Below are 14,793 nucleotides of genomic sequence, written 5' to 3'. Positions count from 1 at the left end.
ATTATCGATAATAGTTCTCAGGGCCTTTTGGAAAATACAGTATCTCTGCAAAAACGTCACCTACAGTAAGCCCACAAATTCAGAGTTAGATAAGTATCTTTGTTTGCCAAGTGTGGCAGGCTATTTAATAATAGGACCGTGGAAAATGACTAAAATATATACAGTACCAGTACAGCAAGGGTGAGTTTTATCACTGTAAATGTTATGGCGCCTGAGGGTCATGAATAAAAGAAGCAACCAGCTGACGTTTTATTATGCAGATGGAAAGCAGTGAGCTGATACTTTTGGACAAAACTTAAACTCTCAATGCCTCAGGGCTACAAAACAGAAGTCATTTATAAAACAACAACACCGTGTTCCTTGAAACCATCCACTTTTACATAATGTCTGTGGGTGTTGGGGGGGAAAAAAAGCCAATGGCAATAACAAGAGGAATCGCGTAACATGATAGTGCCCATTAGATCAGCCGAGGCAGACAGACCACTGACAGCCCAAACTGACAAAAAGTCTGAAGTTTAGCATTATAAGTGTTATGTTATTGTGCTAGAGGGGGTGGAATAAAACAAGCGGCAGGGTGATGATGATATTGGAAAACAATGGAATGATCAATTTGGTCAGCAAAGACCATAGTCTAGGCCGGGGCAGACAGACCTCTGAAACAGTCCCTGACCTTAGATGTATGACTATTATTATGTCTTTAAGTTAAATCAAGTCTTAAAGTTTGTTTTGTTTTAGACCATGTAAAAGTTTTATCTTTTACCTGACGTTTCGACATGACATGCTGCCTGCAATATTGACAGGAGGGTCACACCTCCACAACATCAGCTGTTTTAAAGCACATCACCCATCCACATCCATGTAACCCTCTGATGAAGACGGAAGTCTCACCGTCGAAACATGTCAGGTAAAAGATAAAACTTTTACATGCTTAAAAAAAAAAGACACTTTAAGAATTAAGCTACTGGCCCAGCCGCTGCTCAATCTGCTGGGCACTCGACTGCTGCACTGGGGACCCCAGGTTCCATTCCGGTCTGAGGTCGTCATTTGCCAATTCTACCCTGTCTTTTTCCCTGCTCATTTCCTGTCCCTCTGTTACGGTCCTATCACATTAAAAGCATAAAAAGCACCCCAATTTTTTTTTGTTTTTGTTTTTTTTTTAAAGAAGAAGAATTGAGCCCCTGACCTTGGTCTTGCCCTTGGCCTTGTTGCTCGGCTGAAACTTCTTGATTCGAATCCGGCCAGGGTCATTTCCCCACACTACCCCATGTCTCTCTCCAAATTCACTCCCTGTCCTATCCGAAATAAAGGCCCAAATAGCCAAAACATATCTTTTAAAAAAAAGGGGGGAAAAAGACTTGAGCCCCTGACCTTGGTCTTGCTCTTGGCCTTGTTGCCCGGCTGGAACTTCTTGAGCGTGTGCTTGGTGTGTATCTCCAGGAGGTCCAGCTCTCCGGCCTCCGTCTTGATCTCCTTCTTCAGGCTCTTCTTCTTGGGGCCCGGGGATGACGACGACGACGACGACCCCATTCCCATTCCCATGCCCATCAGCCCCAGACCTAGTAAGAGAGTAGAGTAGAGTAACTTTGTTGATCCCCGGGAGGAAATTAAGGTGTTAAGTAGCTTACAAAAATAAATACACATAAAGCCCACATGGACATTTCAAGAGACATGTAATACAGGTAATAGTCAGCGAGCAAGATGATAAAGACTATAAATATAAATATAACTATAAATATATAGAAAAAAAACAAGACCTCCGCCGGCTCCCATGGCCAGAGCCATGTCTTTAGGCTTGGGCCCCCTCTTCTTGCCTGGGGGCTTCCCCCCCATGACCCCCAGCTGCGAGGAGGACATCTGGGCCTTGGGGTGGGGGGACGGGAAGCCGGGCCCGCTGGGGAACGGGGCGCCGCCTCGGCCTATGCCCTGCTGGAAGATGTCCTGCAAAGGAGGGAGGGCGGAGAGGGAACATGGAGGAGGTTAGGGCTGCACGATATCAGAAAAAAAAAAAATCGATACTGGATAAGCATGCAATACCTCAATAACGAGTGTTTTTCTTGTCACCAATTTGTTGGTCTGTGTGTGGGCCGTGGCTTTGGTCATGGCAGGCTTCTTGCGCATTTGTTGACATTCAGCAAGTGATTGGACTACACATAAATGTTTTACTTGCGCGATAATTAAGTCATTTTCGCAATACGCAAATCGCCACTCTTGACATCGCGATTTCAATACATTTTCGCTATACTGTGCAGTCCAAGAGAAGGTCATCCCAAGATGTCGTACAAAACGTCATATAGCTTGGTCGGAATTTAGTTTGCCATTCATTTACACCTTCCATAAACAATATGAAAACATCGAAAACCACTTGAAGTGGAGAAATCTGACAACACTGGCTTCGCTAATGGCAGAGCATTCTGAAGGCGATGGTACAGATTGTTTCGACCACAGATAGACATATTAATATTTATCCGGCCGGCATAATGTGGACAATGGCCTTAGACGGTCTGTCTGACACAGCTAGATCAAAGGGCATCCATTAAATGCCTTTGCATACTGCAAAGACGGAGCAGCCACTCAGCCCGCTGATTCAAATGACCTTTTCATGGTGCCTGATTTTACAAGTGGACACATTGAACACTTGGGCCAATAGCTATGGTGACATTCTGTTCTGCGTTTCCATCATCTGCACAGCAGCTGCACACATCTGTACACACACACACACACAGACACAGACACAGACACAGACACAGACACAGACACACACACACACACACACACACACACACACACACACACACACACACACACACACACACACACACACACACACACACACACACACACACACACACACACACACACACACACACACACACACACGTGTGAGGGGCAGCCGTGGCATAGTGGTTAGGGAGGTGGACTTAAGATCGGAGGATTTCAGGTTCGAATCCCACCCTTAACCGTCCTCCTTAAGCTAGATTTATGCTTCGGACGCATAGAATCTGCGTCCGTCCGTTTTCTGTCTATGCGAGTCCACGCCCCCCTCTCAGAGGCTCTGCGCCCGTCGTCGAGCGCCTCGAAAAAATTCTAACTATCCGTCGGAAGGAACGCGGAGTACGCAGACATAAAGGCGCTATGATTGGTCGTCTCGCTACTTCCTTGTTCTGTTCTTGTGGCAGCGCAATGCCAGTAGTTTGCGAGAGCAGAGCTGTATTCTGTTAAAAACTTTATTAATGCCTTGTGTGTAAATGTGTGTAAATACACGAAGCTACAAGCTAAGTAACAAACAATGCATCAGTTGAACACTCGTGGCACAATGCCTGCGGTTTTACTACCGTTCCTCCACCGAATGTAAACACACATCGGCAGAATCAACTGTCTTTACATGCTTGCATTTTCTGCTCGTGAAAACAGACTGGGTATGTCAAATAATGATACCAGTGCATTGCCTTTGCAATTTGTGTGAAAATACCTAGCTAACCGGGATAGAAAGCAACATTGCTTAATAATGACCGCAGTGCTTACGATGTAGTGAAAGTAGCCTAATCGCGCAATTTCAAATGTGGCTCGCGACGAGACCTCGGACCTCGCAGAACTCGCAGATGCATGAATACAATGTTGGTTCGTGGCCACTCCCACGCGAGTTTTGACGAGCGCAGTTGCAGAAGTCTAATCTGACCTTTACACTTCCATGTTTGAAGTGCCCTTGAGCAAGGCACCTACCCCCACACTGCTCCAGGGACTGTAACCAATACCTGTATCTGAATAACTGTAAGTTGCTTTGGGGGGGGGGAAAGCGTCAGCTAAGTGTAATGTAAAATGTAATGTAGTAAGGCGGGTCCTTACCTCAACTAGTCGGATCTCTTTAGCCAAATCTTTCACCAGCTGTGGCGTCTTGATGGTCTCTGGGATTTCTACTTCGTGTTCCGCCAGCGACTGAAGACAGAAACAGACAACTTACTTGAAAACTTTTCCAGTCAGTCACTCACAAACACAGGTGAATAACTTAGTCAAGTCAAGTCAAGTCAAGTCGGCTTTATTGTCAATTTCTTTACATGCGCTGGTCATACAAAGAATTGAAATTACGTTTCTTACTATCCCATGCAGACATGGACATAGATGACTTTGCTTGAATTGTTGAACATGTTTCCAAGTGACTCTATGGCAACACTTTACATTACCGATCGCTAATAAGGTGGTAGTTTCATGGTCATTTTAATGTAATTTCAGTGTAACGTCATGGTAATAACTGTTTATTACTAGTAACAGCAAAATAACCATGCAGTTTTCAGTGCAATTATACTCTAGTGTCTAGGTAATAGCAATTGAAACAGCTTTCAAATAAAAAGGTGAAATATTGGTACGTACATGTTAACAGTCTCTAGTTATGCTTGTCAATATCTTTGTCTGAATTATTGAACATGTTTCCAAGTCTACTGTACCTCTTTGCGAGTCCATGTGCGGAAGGCATTGTTTAAAGATTTTGCGCCATGTACCAGATAACTGGCAGGATGCCGCCTATTCTCTCTCAACCCTGCAAAGGACAAGCAAGCTCAATGAAATGATAAGAATAGAATAACAACAATAACTACATCATTGTCGAAATGTGGTTGGACTGAACGGTCAGCTCTAACCGTTCATCAGCCAAACAAATTGACATTGAACATATTCCAAATAATAAAACAAAGACTTCGTCTCACCTCTGAATGTGTCCAGTAGATGTTTGCCGACATACCAGCACACTGTCTCAAAGTTGGGAAACCTGAAGAGATCAGCTGTGCTGAGCCGCTTCTCAATTTCATAAGCTCTGCAGAAGAGAAAGCAGAAGAGCATACACTGCATGAATATCAACAGACAAGGTTGCGCCACCATGCCAAAAGCAAATATGACACACATCCAAATTAACCTCAGCCAAATGCTGGTGAAAATTAATTTTGGCTGGTAGAAAAGACCAACTTCGTAGCCACTTTTCACCCATTAGTGAGTGTATGTTTTGCTAGTAAGGTTTCATCTACAAGCCATTTTGGCTCGTGGTGAATAAATGTTAATTTAGGGCCCTGCAGACAAGAACCTAATGGGCATATAACGGTTAAGGAGTGGACAAGTCAAGAACCAGGAGCCTCATTTATCAAGCGTTCTTAGGCACAGATCTGTGCGTAAAGGGTGCGTGCGATCATTCCTGAGCAAAGTGTGGGATTTATGAACATGTACTTGAACGTAGAAATGTGCCTAAATCTACAGTGAGGAGAATAAGTATTTGATCCCTTGCTGATTTTGTTGGTTTGCCCACTAATAAAGACATGATCAGTCTTTAATGTTAATGATAATATGTATTCTAATATTGAGAGACAGAATATCAAAAAGAAAATCCAGAAATGAACTCTAAAGAATATATAATAATTGATTTATATTTAATTGAGGGAAATAAGTATTTGATCCCCTGCCAACCATTAAGAGTTCTGATCCCGCAGATCAAATGGCACTTCCAATCAACTTGTTATCTGAATTGAACACACATGTTAATAATAACCTGCACAAAAGACACATTGAATCTGCAGAATCAGTCCATAGAATCAGTCAATCAATCAAACTAAACTCGCCAACATGGGACAGACCAAAAAGCTGTCAAAGGATGTCAGGGACAAGATTTTAGAACTCAATAAGGCTGAAATGGACTCCTGGATATTAAAGAGTTGGTGCATTTCTTCCCAATTTTAGGACATACAAAATGATCATCAATCATCAATCTTAGGCCCGTCTCTGGTTCCATACAAGATTTGACCTTGTGGGAATTTAATAACCAGAAAAAAAAGAGATAAAGCACCTTAAAACTGTATGGGAGGAGCAAGGAAATGATCTCAAGGCAGCTGGGACCTCAATCACTAAGAAAACTATTGGAAACACTTGATACCACAGTGGATTAAAATCCTGCAGTGCATGTATGGTACCCCGGCTTCAGAAGGAACCTGTTCAGGGTCACCTGAGGTTTGCCAATGAACGTCAAACTGGATTAGGATATGTTTGGGAGGTGCTGGAATCAGATAACACCACAATCAAACTGTTTGGCATTAACACAACTCTATGTGTTTGGAGGAAGAGAAATGCTGCCTATGATCCCAAGAACAACACCTTCTCCAACATCATAAATGAAAGTGATAACATTATGTTTTGAGGTTGTTTGTCTGGCCAAGACACAGGACAACTTCACATCGTCAACAAATGGATGGAGGGAGACATGTAAACGTTTAATGCTGCATGCCAACCTCTTTCCCACCACCACTAGACTGAAGGTGGGTCATGGATTGGCCTCCCAAAATGATAATAATCCATAACATACAGCCCAAGCAACGAAGGAGTAGCTGAAGCAGAAGCACATTAAGGTCATGAAGTGGCCTAGACAGTTCCAAACATTAACCCTATAATAATCCTGTGAAGGGAACAGAAGTTCCCATTTGGCAAGCTACAGTCATACAACTTAAGTGATTTAGAGATGATCTGCAAAGAAAAGTGGACAAAAATCCTTTCTAATATACCCACAAACATTGTAATTAACTGAAAGAAACATCTGACCTCTGTATGTGAAAACAAGGGCTTTGCCACCAAGTATTTTGTCTTTTTTGACTAGAGGGGTCAAATACTTATTTTCCTCAATGGAATACAAATCAATTAAAATATATTCTTCGAAGTTATTTTCTGGATTTTCTTTTTGATATTCTGTCTCTCTATATTATAATACATTTTATAATTAACATTATAGAATGATCATGTCTTTATTAGTGGGCAAACCAACAAAATCAGCAAGGGATCAAATACTTATTCTCCTCACTGTATGCACACGTCAGACCATGCGTGCGAGTGGAAGAAACACAAAATTGCAAATAATATTGACTGTGAAGGTACAGTTTGCTTTGAATGACAATGGAGTATGACAGTGTGCTATTTTACAGTGTTTTCGTCCATGTGTGTCTCATTTTACTTATTTTGAAACACTGTCCTCCTCCTGTCGAAAGCACCTCCACTTCTGCCGCGGAAATGGTTCTATCTCCGCACTTCCCGCCAGCGCTTCGACTGGGGCGTGTGTTCATGTGTGTCCAAACAGGGTGGCGCCTTCGAATTAACATGCCATTTGAATGTATTTTAGTACCATATATGGTCACTTGGAGGCGTTTCGGGATGCAAATTACTCCGAATGCGTGCGTGCACAGTGATTTGTAAGGTGTGGGATTTATCATGCAGACGTGTGCGTAGGAGCACCCAACGCACGTTTGATAAATCCCGATTTTTCTGTACTTGCGAACATTCTAAATTTCGCTTGTAAGACACAATTTAGAAGACATTCTACGAAGCGATGATAAATGAGGCCCCAGGAGTTTCCATTCGTGACAGCACCAGGTGGGCATGATCTCCCCATCTTTCTTCACGTCTGAGGAACTACTTGTGTGTTTGTTAGGCTACCCATTTGTACTCGGTTTAGTTAGACTATGACAGAATTATGATGTATTGTGTGTGCTTTAAGACTTTCACTATCAATCAACCTACCGCAGCTGCATGTCGATGCTGAGACTGTGCAGGAAGTTTCCTCCGAAGGCCAGGCAGTCAACAGGCGTCAGAACAGAATGGATCCATCCTGAAGAGGCCATAAAACAGAACGAAAAAATGAGAATCCCCAGTGATGAACGGAGAGCTCCACAGACAGACACAGCCCATATTTCCTATAGAAGCACTGCATAACACAGCATAACACTGGTGCTTGTTGGATTGGGCAATCTATGCAACTGAACACTTACATTTCCTCTGAGATATAAAAATAAATAATAATAATAATAATAATAATAATAATACATCACTCTGTTCAGCTACACAAGTCACTAAGGTACATGCCACTGGACACACTGATGGACGTACTTTACTGCATGGGTTCACAAACTTTACCATGTGACAAGCCCCCCCACACACATTATTTTTTTCCATGTACTCCCTTTCACAACCATATTCTAGGGCTATGAGGCAGTGTCCCACTGTCTATAAAATAATAATCGTAATAGTATAATTAGTACAATTGTATAATTCAGAGATTAAATAATTATTACAATGCAATTCTAAAGTAATGGGATTATTTTTTAGCTTTATCTTTTAATCTTTATCTTAATCTTTTTAGTTTTATGTTAGTTATTCAGCTGCCAACCTTCGCACCTCTTTGAAAATCCCTGCCCTACTGCACAGTGCCGTGGTACCTGTGGGAATGAAGAGAGTGTTGCCCTGCTTGACTGAACACTTGTAGCACATGTCCGCTTGATCCCCGAAGAACATCTCGTTCTGATTGGACGAAGAGCTCCAGCGCTCGAACAGGGCCAGGTTAGCAGGGGTGGGACGGATCAGGTAGAAGATTTTCTCACCCTGAGTGACAACAAAAAGACATATTTTCAAACACTTCCATAAAGCTAGTTAAACCATATCCAGACTCCTATGAAATCATTATGCTTGCCCCCGTTGGTCAGAAAGAGGTTTGAACCCGTGGGTCTGAATTAGTCTTCAACAAGATATACGACTTAATCAATAAAACCACAGAAACACAGACAGCAAAACAAATACATGGCTCGACTTTCTCAAAATGAATTGACTGCTTGCAGGTTAAAAAAATACTTGTTTTATTACTACCTATATAGTTTATACTAGTTTTTGTGCAGTCTGTCTCATGCAGTCTCGTTCACTCACTTACTCGTAGTACGTGATACCAGACGGAGGTTCCCCCAAAGTCGATGTGGAAGTCTGTGTAGCTGTCCTTGACGCCCATGAGACAGTACTTCTGCACGTTCGGCCGCTCAAACACAGACTCCTCTGGCCACAGGTTCTCAACCCACGACAGTTTACGCACGATCTTTGGAGTCTCCACCAGGTTCGACAACCTAAAAGAAGAAAGAGAGACAAAAAAAACAGAAAGCACATCAGACTAATCACAATCTTTGCAACCACCACAAGGAAGGACAACCTGCACAAGGAAACAAACCAAAACTTTAAAAATCAGTCTCCTTACTATCTCTGGAGTCTTTACCAACTTTCAGGACAAAAATAAAAACAAAAAAATGCATTAAAAATTTATTTCTGCTTCATTGGTGAAGGTGATAGTTTAAGTTGTGATAGGCCACCGCTCATCTGTTTAGAAGGTGCAGGATTCAGTAGAAAATTCTGTATAAAAAGAAGGCAATCCGCACACTTCAGGTCTATTTTTGTGCAAAGAAACTTTACTTGACTTGCAAGCTTTCGGTCCTTAGACCTTCATCAGGCAGAGTCCTCTGCCTGATGAAGGTGATAGTTGAAATTGCCTCAAGGTGTGTACAGAGATAAGAGTGATTGTGGTGCATTCAAAAAGCCTGCAGCATGAAGCAAAAAAACAAAAACAAAAAAAACAAACAGTGAAATAGGAAATAAACGGATAGACAGAAAGACGTGTCTAGAGAGAAATACGTAGGTAGGGACGCACTTGGTTTCTGAAAACTCTAGGCTTATGACATTGAGCACTCGGTCTCTGTTGGGGCTGTTGTAGTATTCCACAAAGTCCCCTAGCCTCATCTTCAGGTCGGCTTGCCGATTCACATCAATGACATCAATCTCTTTGTCTCCACCTGTTAAAAAAAACCCAACATATCAATCAATTTAAAATATATATATATAAATGTTTTACAAATCACACCATTTGAGTAAAAATGTACTTCCAACAGTCATGTCACCTTCCTTCATTCAAAAGACGATTACAGTAAAAACATTAGAATAGTGCATAACTATTTTGCACCATATATATCAGAAGTTTCAGTAGCGTTATGTCTAGCATTTGACCTTGTCATATAAAACCTGCAAAACACAGTTATGTGCAGTATTTTGAATAGTACATTCACTGCACTAATCCTGCAGAGCAGACAGGCTACAGTAATGCTGCAATACCGGAACTAGTAAAAACGGCAAAAACTGTTTTGACACTGCCAGTACAAAGTATGATTTTAATAAGGGTGAAGTTAATCAAGAGGGACATTACCAATATAGTGCTCTACGTCTGTGACGGAGAAGGAGGAGGGAGGCAGGCTCATGCCCAGGCCGTCCCTTCGCAGCACCATGACGGGCACGCTGAAGGAGTGCTCCTCCAGGAACTCCACCGTCAGCTGGGCTCCCGTCGGCTTCAGCAGGATCTCATCCGCACTGGCAGGAGAACACACACACACACGCACGCACGCACGCACACACGACACGTACACACACACATGCATTGATGAATTCATGGTCAGTGCCTGAATAGATAGACTTGACAATCAACTTTGGCTAAAAAAAAACACACACACACACACACACACACACACAAGCACGCACACACACACACACTCAACACACACACACACACACGCACACACGCTTGTAGTTGTTACCTGGGAAACGTGCGACTCCGTAACTCCCGTACAAACTGAGCGCTGCCTGTCTTCACCGGTCGGCTGGGGTCTTTCATGACGCTGCTGCTCTCTGACTTATGTGCCCCTCGTCTCTTACGCACTGCACATCACATCACAGGACACAGGTCAGATTTAATGTACTTAATTTGATTGGTAAAGAGATTGATAAAGTATCTTCACTGCTGCAGATTCAGAGAAAGAGTGCAGAGCATAATTGAAGTAGTACAATTTAGAATGGCATAAACGGTCGAGGTCGGTGGTTAAAATGTTTTTTGCAAAGAGGGAGAAAAAATTCCCTCAAAGTAGTCAATATCTAACTATTATTACACTGCTATGAATACTATAGCAGTGGGAGGTTACCTTCGGCTGTACTGCCTAGATGAGGAGGAGGAGTTGTGCAGAGGTGGTCAAAGTAAAGTCAGAAATAAAAAAAACTGCCAGTGTTTCCTTCCGACACAAGAATCTTCACTGAGTAACTACTACTACTAGTAATCTACTATTATTACAGCGATGTAAGTTACTTGCTTCTACACTGGTTGGATCAAATTAGGGGGCTTTCTTTTAAGGTTTTTAGTTGGGGGGTTTTCAGTCAAAACAACGTCTAGCCAACTCATTAGGTACAATGGAATAACTGATGTAACCGCTATGTAATATCATGTACTAGTGTTGTACTTACACTATGAATTGACTTCTACTTTCACTTTGGCCAACTCTGGAGTTGTGTAATCACAAGGTCACAGGTTCCAATCCCATCCCGGCAGGAAGAAAATAGCTGTCCTCCTACACATTCACCCATGGCCATTGAGCAAGGCACCCAACCCTACATTGCTTCAGGGACTGTAACCAATACCTTGCGCCTGAATTACTTAGGATGAAAGCGTCAGCTAAATGTGATGCAATATAAACTGTGGTCGTGAAGGTGATGCATATGACAGGTACTTACTGACTGAGGGTCCATGTGTGACTTGACAGTTAGGACAGTGATACAGATCAATCTCGGCTGCCTTGTCCTCCTCCACTCCAACACAGCTGGTCAAAACAACAACACACACAAATAGACAGACAGACATTCAGTAGGACATTATGAACTGTCAAACAAAGCAAGGAGTACATGCGTACATCGAATTAAACAGAAGTGCTAGCAACCTTGTTTCCATGAAGCAAAAAGGTCAGCATACTCAGAGGTAGTTTGGTAACGTATTGGGTGACTGTGGCTGTCCTCAGGTCATCACATCTTTTTTTTATGTTTTGGTCTTTTTGACTTTATTTATGATGGTACAGTGAAGATGGTAACAGGAAGTCAGTGGGGAGAGAGAGACAGGGAAGGGCAGGCAAAGGACCCGGGCCGGGAATCGAACCCGGGTCGGCCGCATAGTAAACGAGTGCCCTACCGTTAGGCCACGGTAGGACCGGGTCATCACATCTTTAAAATAACAAACAGATCATCCATCCAAATCAGAATTTACAAGGCCTCTCACCTTCCATGGAACCAGTCTTGACAAACATCACACTCGATCATGAAGCGGGTGACGTCATAGGGAAGCCGACACAGGCAGTACACAGGAACCGAAGCCATTTTGACGTTGACGCTGGCGATACTCCGGTGTTCTGTTTCACAGCCTGGTGCAATCTCAAAAGCAAACTGGACAGCAGGAGCCGGGCTGCTCCACTCCAAATGGGCAGTCAGTTGATTGTAATGAAGAGTTCAAAAATGTGCAGCCAGCAGCAACAGCTGCTCAGCTGAATGTCAAGGGCGGGCAGCTAGAGATGGACTCAGTATTCCCACCAAACACACACTTTTCTTATAGTGTGATACCTGCAAACCAAAGCAGATGGACATATGCATCAGATGAAATCAGAAATCATACTTTTCACTAAAGGAGGACTTGCTTATTTGATATCATGCTATATTGTTAAGGGTATGTGCAAACGTCTAGAACTACTACCATTGTTTTTGGAGAGTGCTGTTGGTGTGGCACTGTGTGCTTTGAGCTCTCCAAGTATAATACCAAGGGCCTGCAACAACTAAAGGGCCACACAATGCACCAACATGTCAAATTATACACCACCCATCTCCACAGTTTCGGTCACCTAATGAAGAAGGCGTGCTGGGAAAATGCTCTCCTCTCTAGCTTCCGATCTAAAACACAATCTGTCATCGTAATGTGCGTCAGAAATTTCAAAAACTAGGCGGCACGTCCCACTCTAATTACGAGACCACATGAACGCACTATTACACAGGGACTTGCAACAGACAGACAACAACCGAGGCAGAATGACAGTTCTACGTCAACAAACCAGCAGAGGTTTTAACATGCCACACCGAGTACTTAGCTTGATAGCTGTCAAAATACTGATAACTTTGACGATATGACTAGGCTACGTGCTAACACTGGAAGCTGCACAGTTCTTGCAGAATTTGTTAACAGTAGAACGCGTGCCAGAAAGTTACGTTGTAGTAATTTAATGTATCCTGCGCAGCGTCAGAAATTGGTACACGTCTGCATGCAAGTCTGTTGGCGCGTTGTGTGAAATAACCTGACTGTATCTTGCAAGCTGGCAAATCCTCAGTAAGCTCTAGCTACCTAACGTCAATCGATTAGCATGTAGAGCTAACTGACATGAAGTTTAAACTAACATTAGCTGCTTAGCATTGTTGATACTCTTTTGAATGCAGATAAAGAAAGCTATTAGCTAGCTAGCGAGCTATATTGGTCATGTTTAGTATCTGTCAATAATGTAGTATCCTAGCTCATTTGCACGCTCCAAAACAAGCAGAATTTAACACGTATAAAATTAAACTTGAAAACAATACGATGTATGCTTACTAGGTGGCAAATATCCACAGATAGACAGTTTGAGAACAAATTAAAGTAGAAAGGCTAGCATGGTTTCAATAATAAACATTAGCTAGCTACGCTAACTAAGTATGCACTGTAAGTGTAATACGTTTACTATATTACGGTGAGAAAGCATGCACTGTCAAGCAAAAGTGCATGTTAAGTTTACTTCCTTACTCCAACTATGTGCTATATGCACCTGAAGGCTCATGTTGATCTACTTGTAGGGAAATATGAAATAGTGAGCTCAGCACATAGCTAGCAAGCTAGCCAACAGCGAAGCGAGCTATTTACAAGTGGTAAGATTACTAAAATCGCATGTATTACAGGGGTTATAACGTTCTTCGGACAAATGCAACACATTGTAATGACACACCAAATACTACTTAGACAGACAGTAAAGTCACCCAACCGTGAGATACAATCAATTCGGTTCTTACCTATTGTTAACTGTCACAGGCAGCTGGAAAGCAAGGAGTTCCATGGCGGTGGGAGCCTCAACGAAAGGCCGAGGCTCCAAAGGCCTAATCTGGATCGGCTAGTATTTGTTGTTAACTGTCTATTTTACAGTACTACCTGTGAAACGAGATAAAAGCGCCAACTTATTGAGGTATACGTGACGTAAATAATATAGCCCACTGGTAAACAAGAAAGCTGAGGGTGAAAAATCTAAAATAACTGCTCGCAGTGCAGCTGTAGCATTTCAACCCATCCGCACAGCGCCCACTGTCTACTACACATCAACGAACAATAGCTGAAGTTGGTTTTCATTGGTTGTTAGAGACCCGTTGGCTTTCCAAATAATGACAGTGGATGCACCCTGGCTGAACTCTAACTTTTTCAGGTCTGAAATCAAAGCACACTCAAAAAATATTGAAATGCATATTTAGACAGCGCAGGGTGTGCTTTATTCATCTTACTTTAAATCTATGTGAGCGTGGTATTTATCCATCCCAGAGTTTGATTTCCAAGTTTACTGTCGTTCATCCAACCCAGACAGAGGGTTCATGCAGCGCACAAGGGCAAGGGTCAAACATGACTGTTTATTTATTCGGCCCACTTGGAGGTTGTCTGTGGTTTCCACCCCTCTGTGATACACTGACTAGAACCATTGCACCAGTCATTATAACTACCTTTCCGCATGTGAAAGTGCTATGCAAGATTACACTACACTTGGGTCTCCGCTGTAAGTTCACAATTCCTGAAGAAATGTGGGGTTACACGCACCTTGAAATCAGATGACAAAAATTGCAGTTCAATAGACACACAGGTTTTTAAAATATGAAATAGGCCTAAATATATATATATAAATATATAAATAACAGACCTACTCATAGGCTTATGCCATGTAGAGGGAAAGATTTGCAGATAGTTTTAGAGTTCATTTTTTAAATTTAGTTTTGTTTTGGTACCACAAATCCCAATTTAGTGAGTTGTTTTGTTGTCATATTGCACCAATTTTAAACCTGTCAAGGCAAAAGTGGATATGGTTGTAATGTATGAGCCTAAAGGAGTTCACG

General features: G+C 42.4%; 1 protein-coding gene across 1 annotated transcript in view; it reads right to left on the bottom strand.

The window, feature by feature from the left end:
* Nucleotides 1-14,001, bottom strand: part of phf8 (PHD finger protein 8) — a 34,767-nt gene extending 20,766 nt beyond the window's left edge. The window contains exons 1-14 of the mRNA XM_063208357.1: nt 13,714-14,001; nt 11,912-12,249; nt 11,377-11,462; nt 10,413-10,533; nt 10,028-10,188; nt 9,479-9,620; nt 8,717-8,903; nt 8,232-8,394; nt 7,537-7,624; nt 4,698-4,804; nt 4,440-4,531; nt 3,844-3,933; nt 1,755-1,938; nt 1,369-1,556 (exon numbers count right to left, since the gene is read on the bottom strand). Coding sequence (XP_063064427.1) covers nt 1,369-1,556; nt 1,755-1,938; nt 3,844-3,933; nt 4,440-4,531; nt 4,698-4,804; nt 7,537-7,624; nt 8,232-8,394; nt 8,717-8,903; nt 9,479-9,620; nt 10,028-10,188; nt 10,413-10,533; nt 11,377-11,462; nt 11,912-12,009 — 1,707 coding nt within the window. The 5' untranslated portion in view covers nt 12,010-12,249; nt 13,714-14,001. The remainder of the gene's footprint in view (nt 1-1,368; nt 1,557-1,754; nt 1,939-3,843; nt 3,934-4,439; nt 4,532-4,697; nt 4,805-7,536; nt 7,625-8,231; nt 8,395-8,716; nt 8,904-9,478; nt 9,621-10,027; nt 10,189-10,412; nt 10,534-11,376; nt 11,463-11,911; nt 12,250-13,713) is intronic.
* Nucleotides 14,002-14,793: the final 792 nt, after the last annotated feature.

This window comes from Engraulis encrasicolus, chromosome 10 (assembly GCF_034702125.1).
Source record: "Engraulis encrasicolus isolate BLACKSEA-1 chromosome 10, IST_EnEncr_1.0, whole genome shotgun sequence".
Classification (NCBI taxonomy): domain Eukaryota; kingdom Metazoa; phylum Chordata; class Actinopteri; order Clupeiformes; family Engraulidae; genus Engraulis; species Engraulis encrasicolus.
Note: the sequence above shows the minus strand (reverse complement) of the source record. Positions and strands in the feature narration are given on the sequence as shown.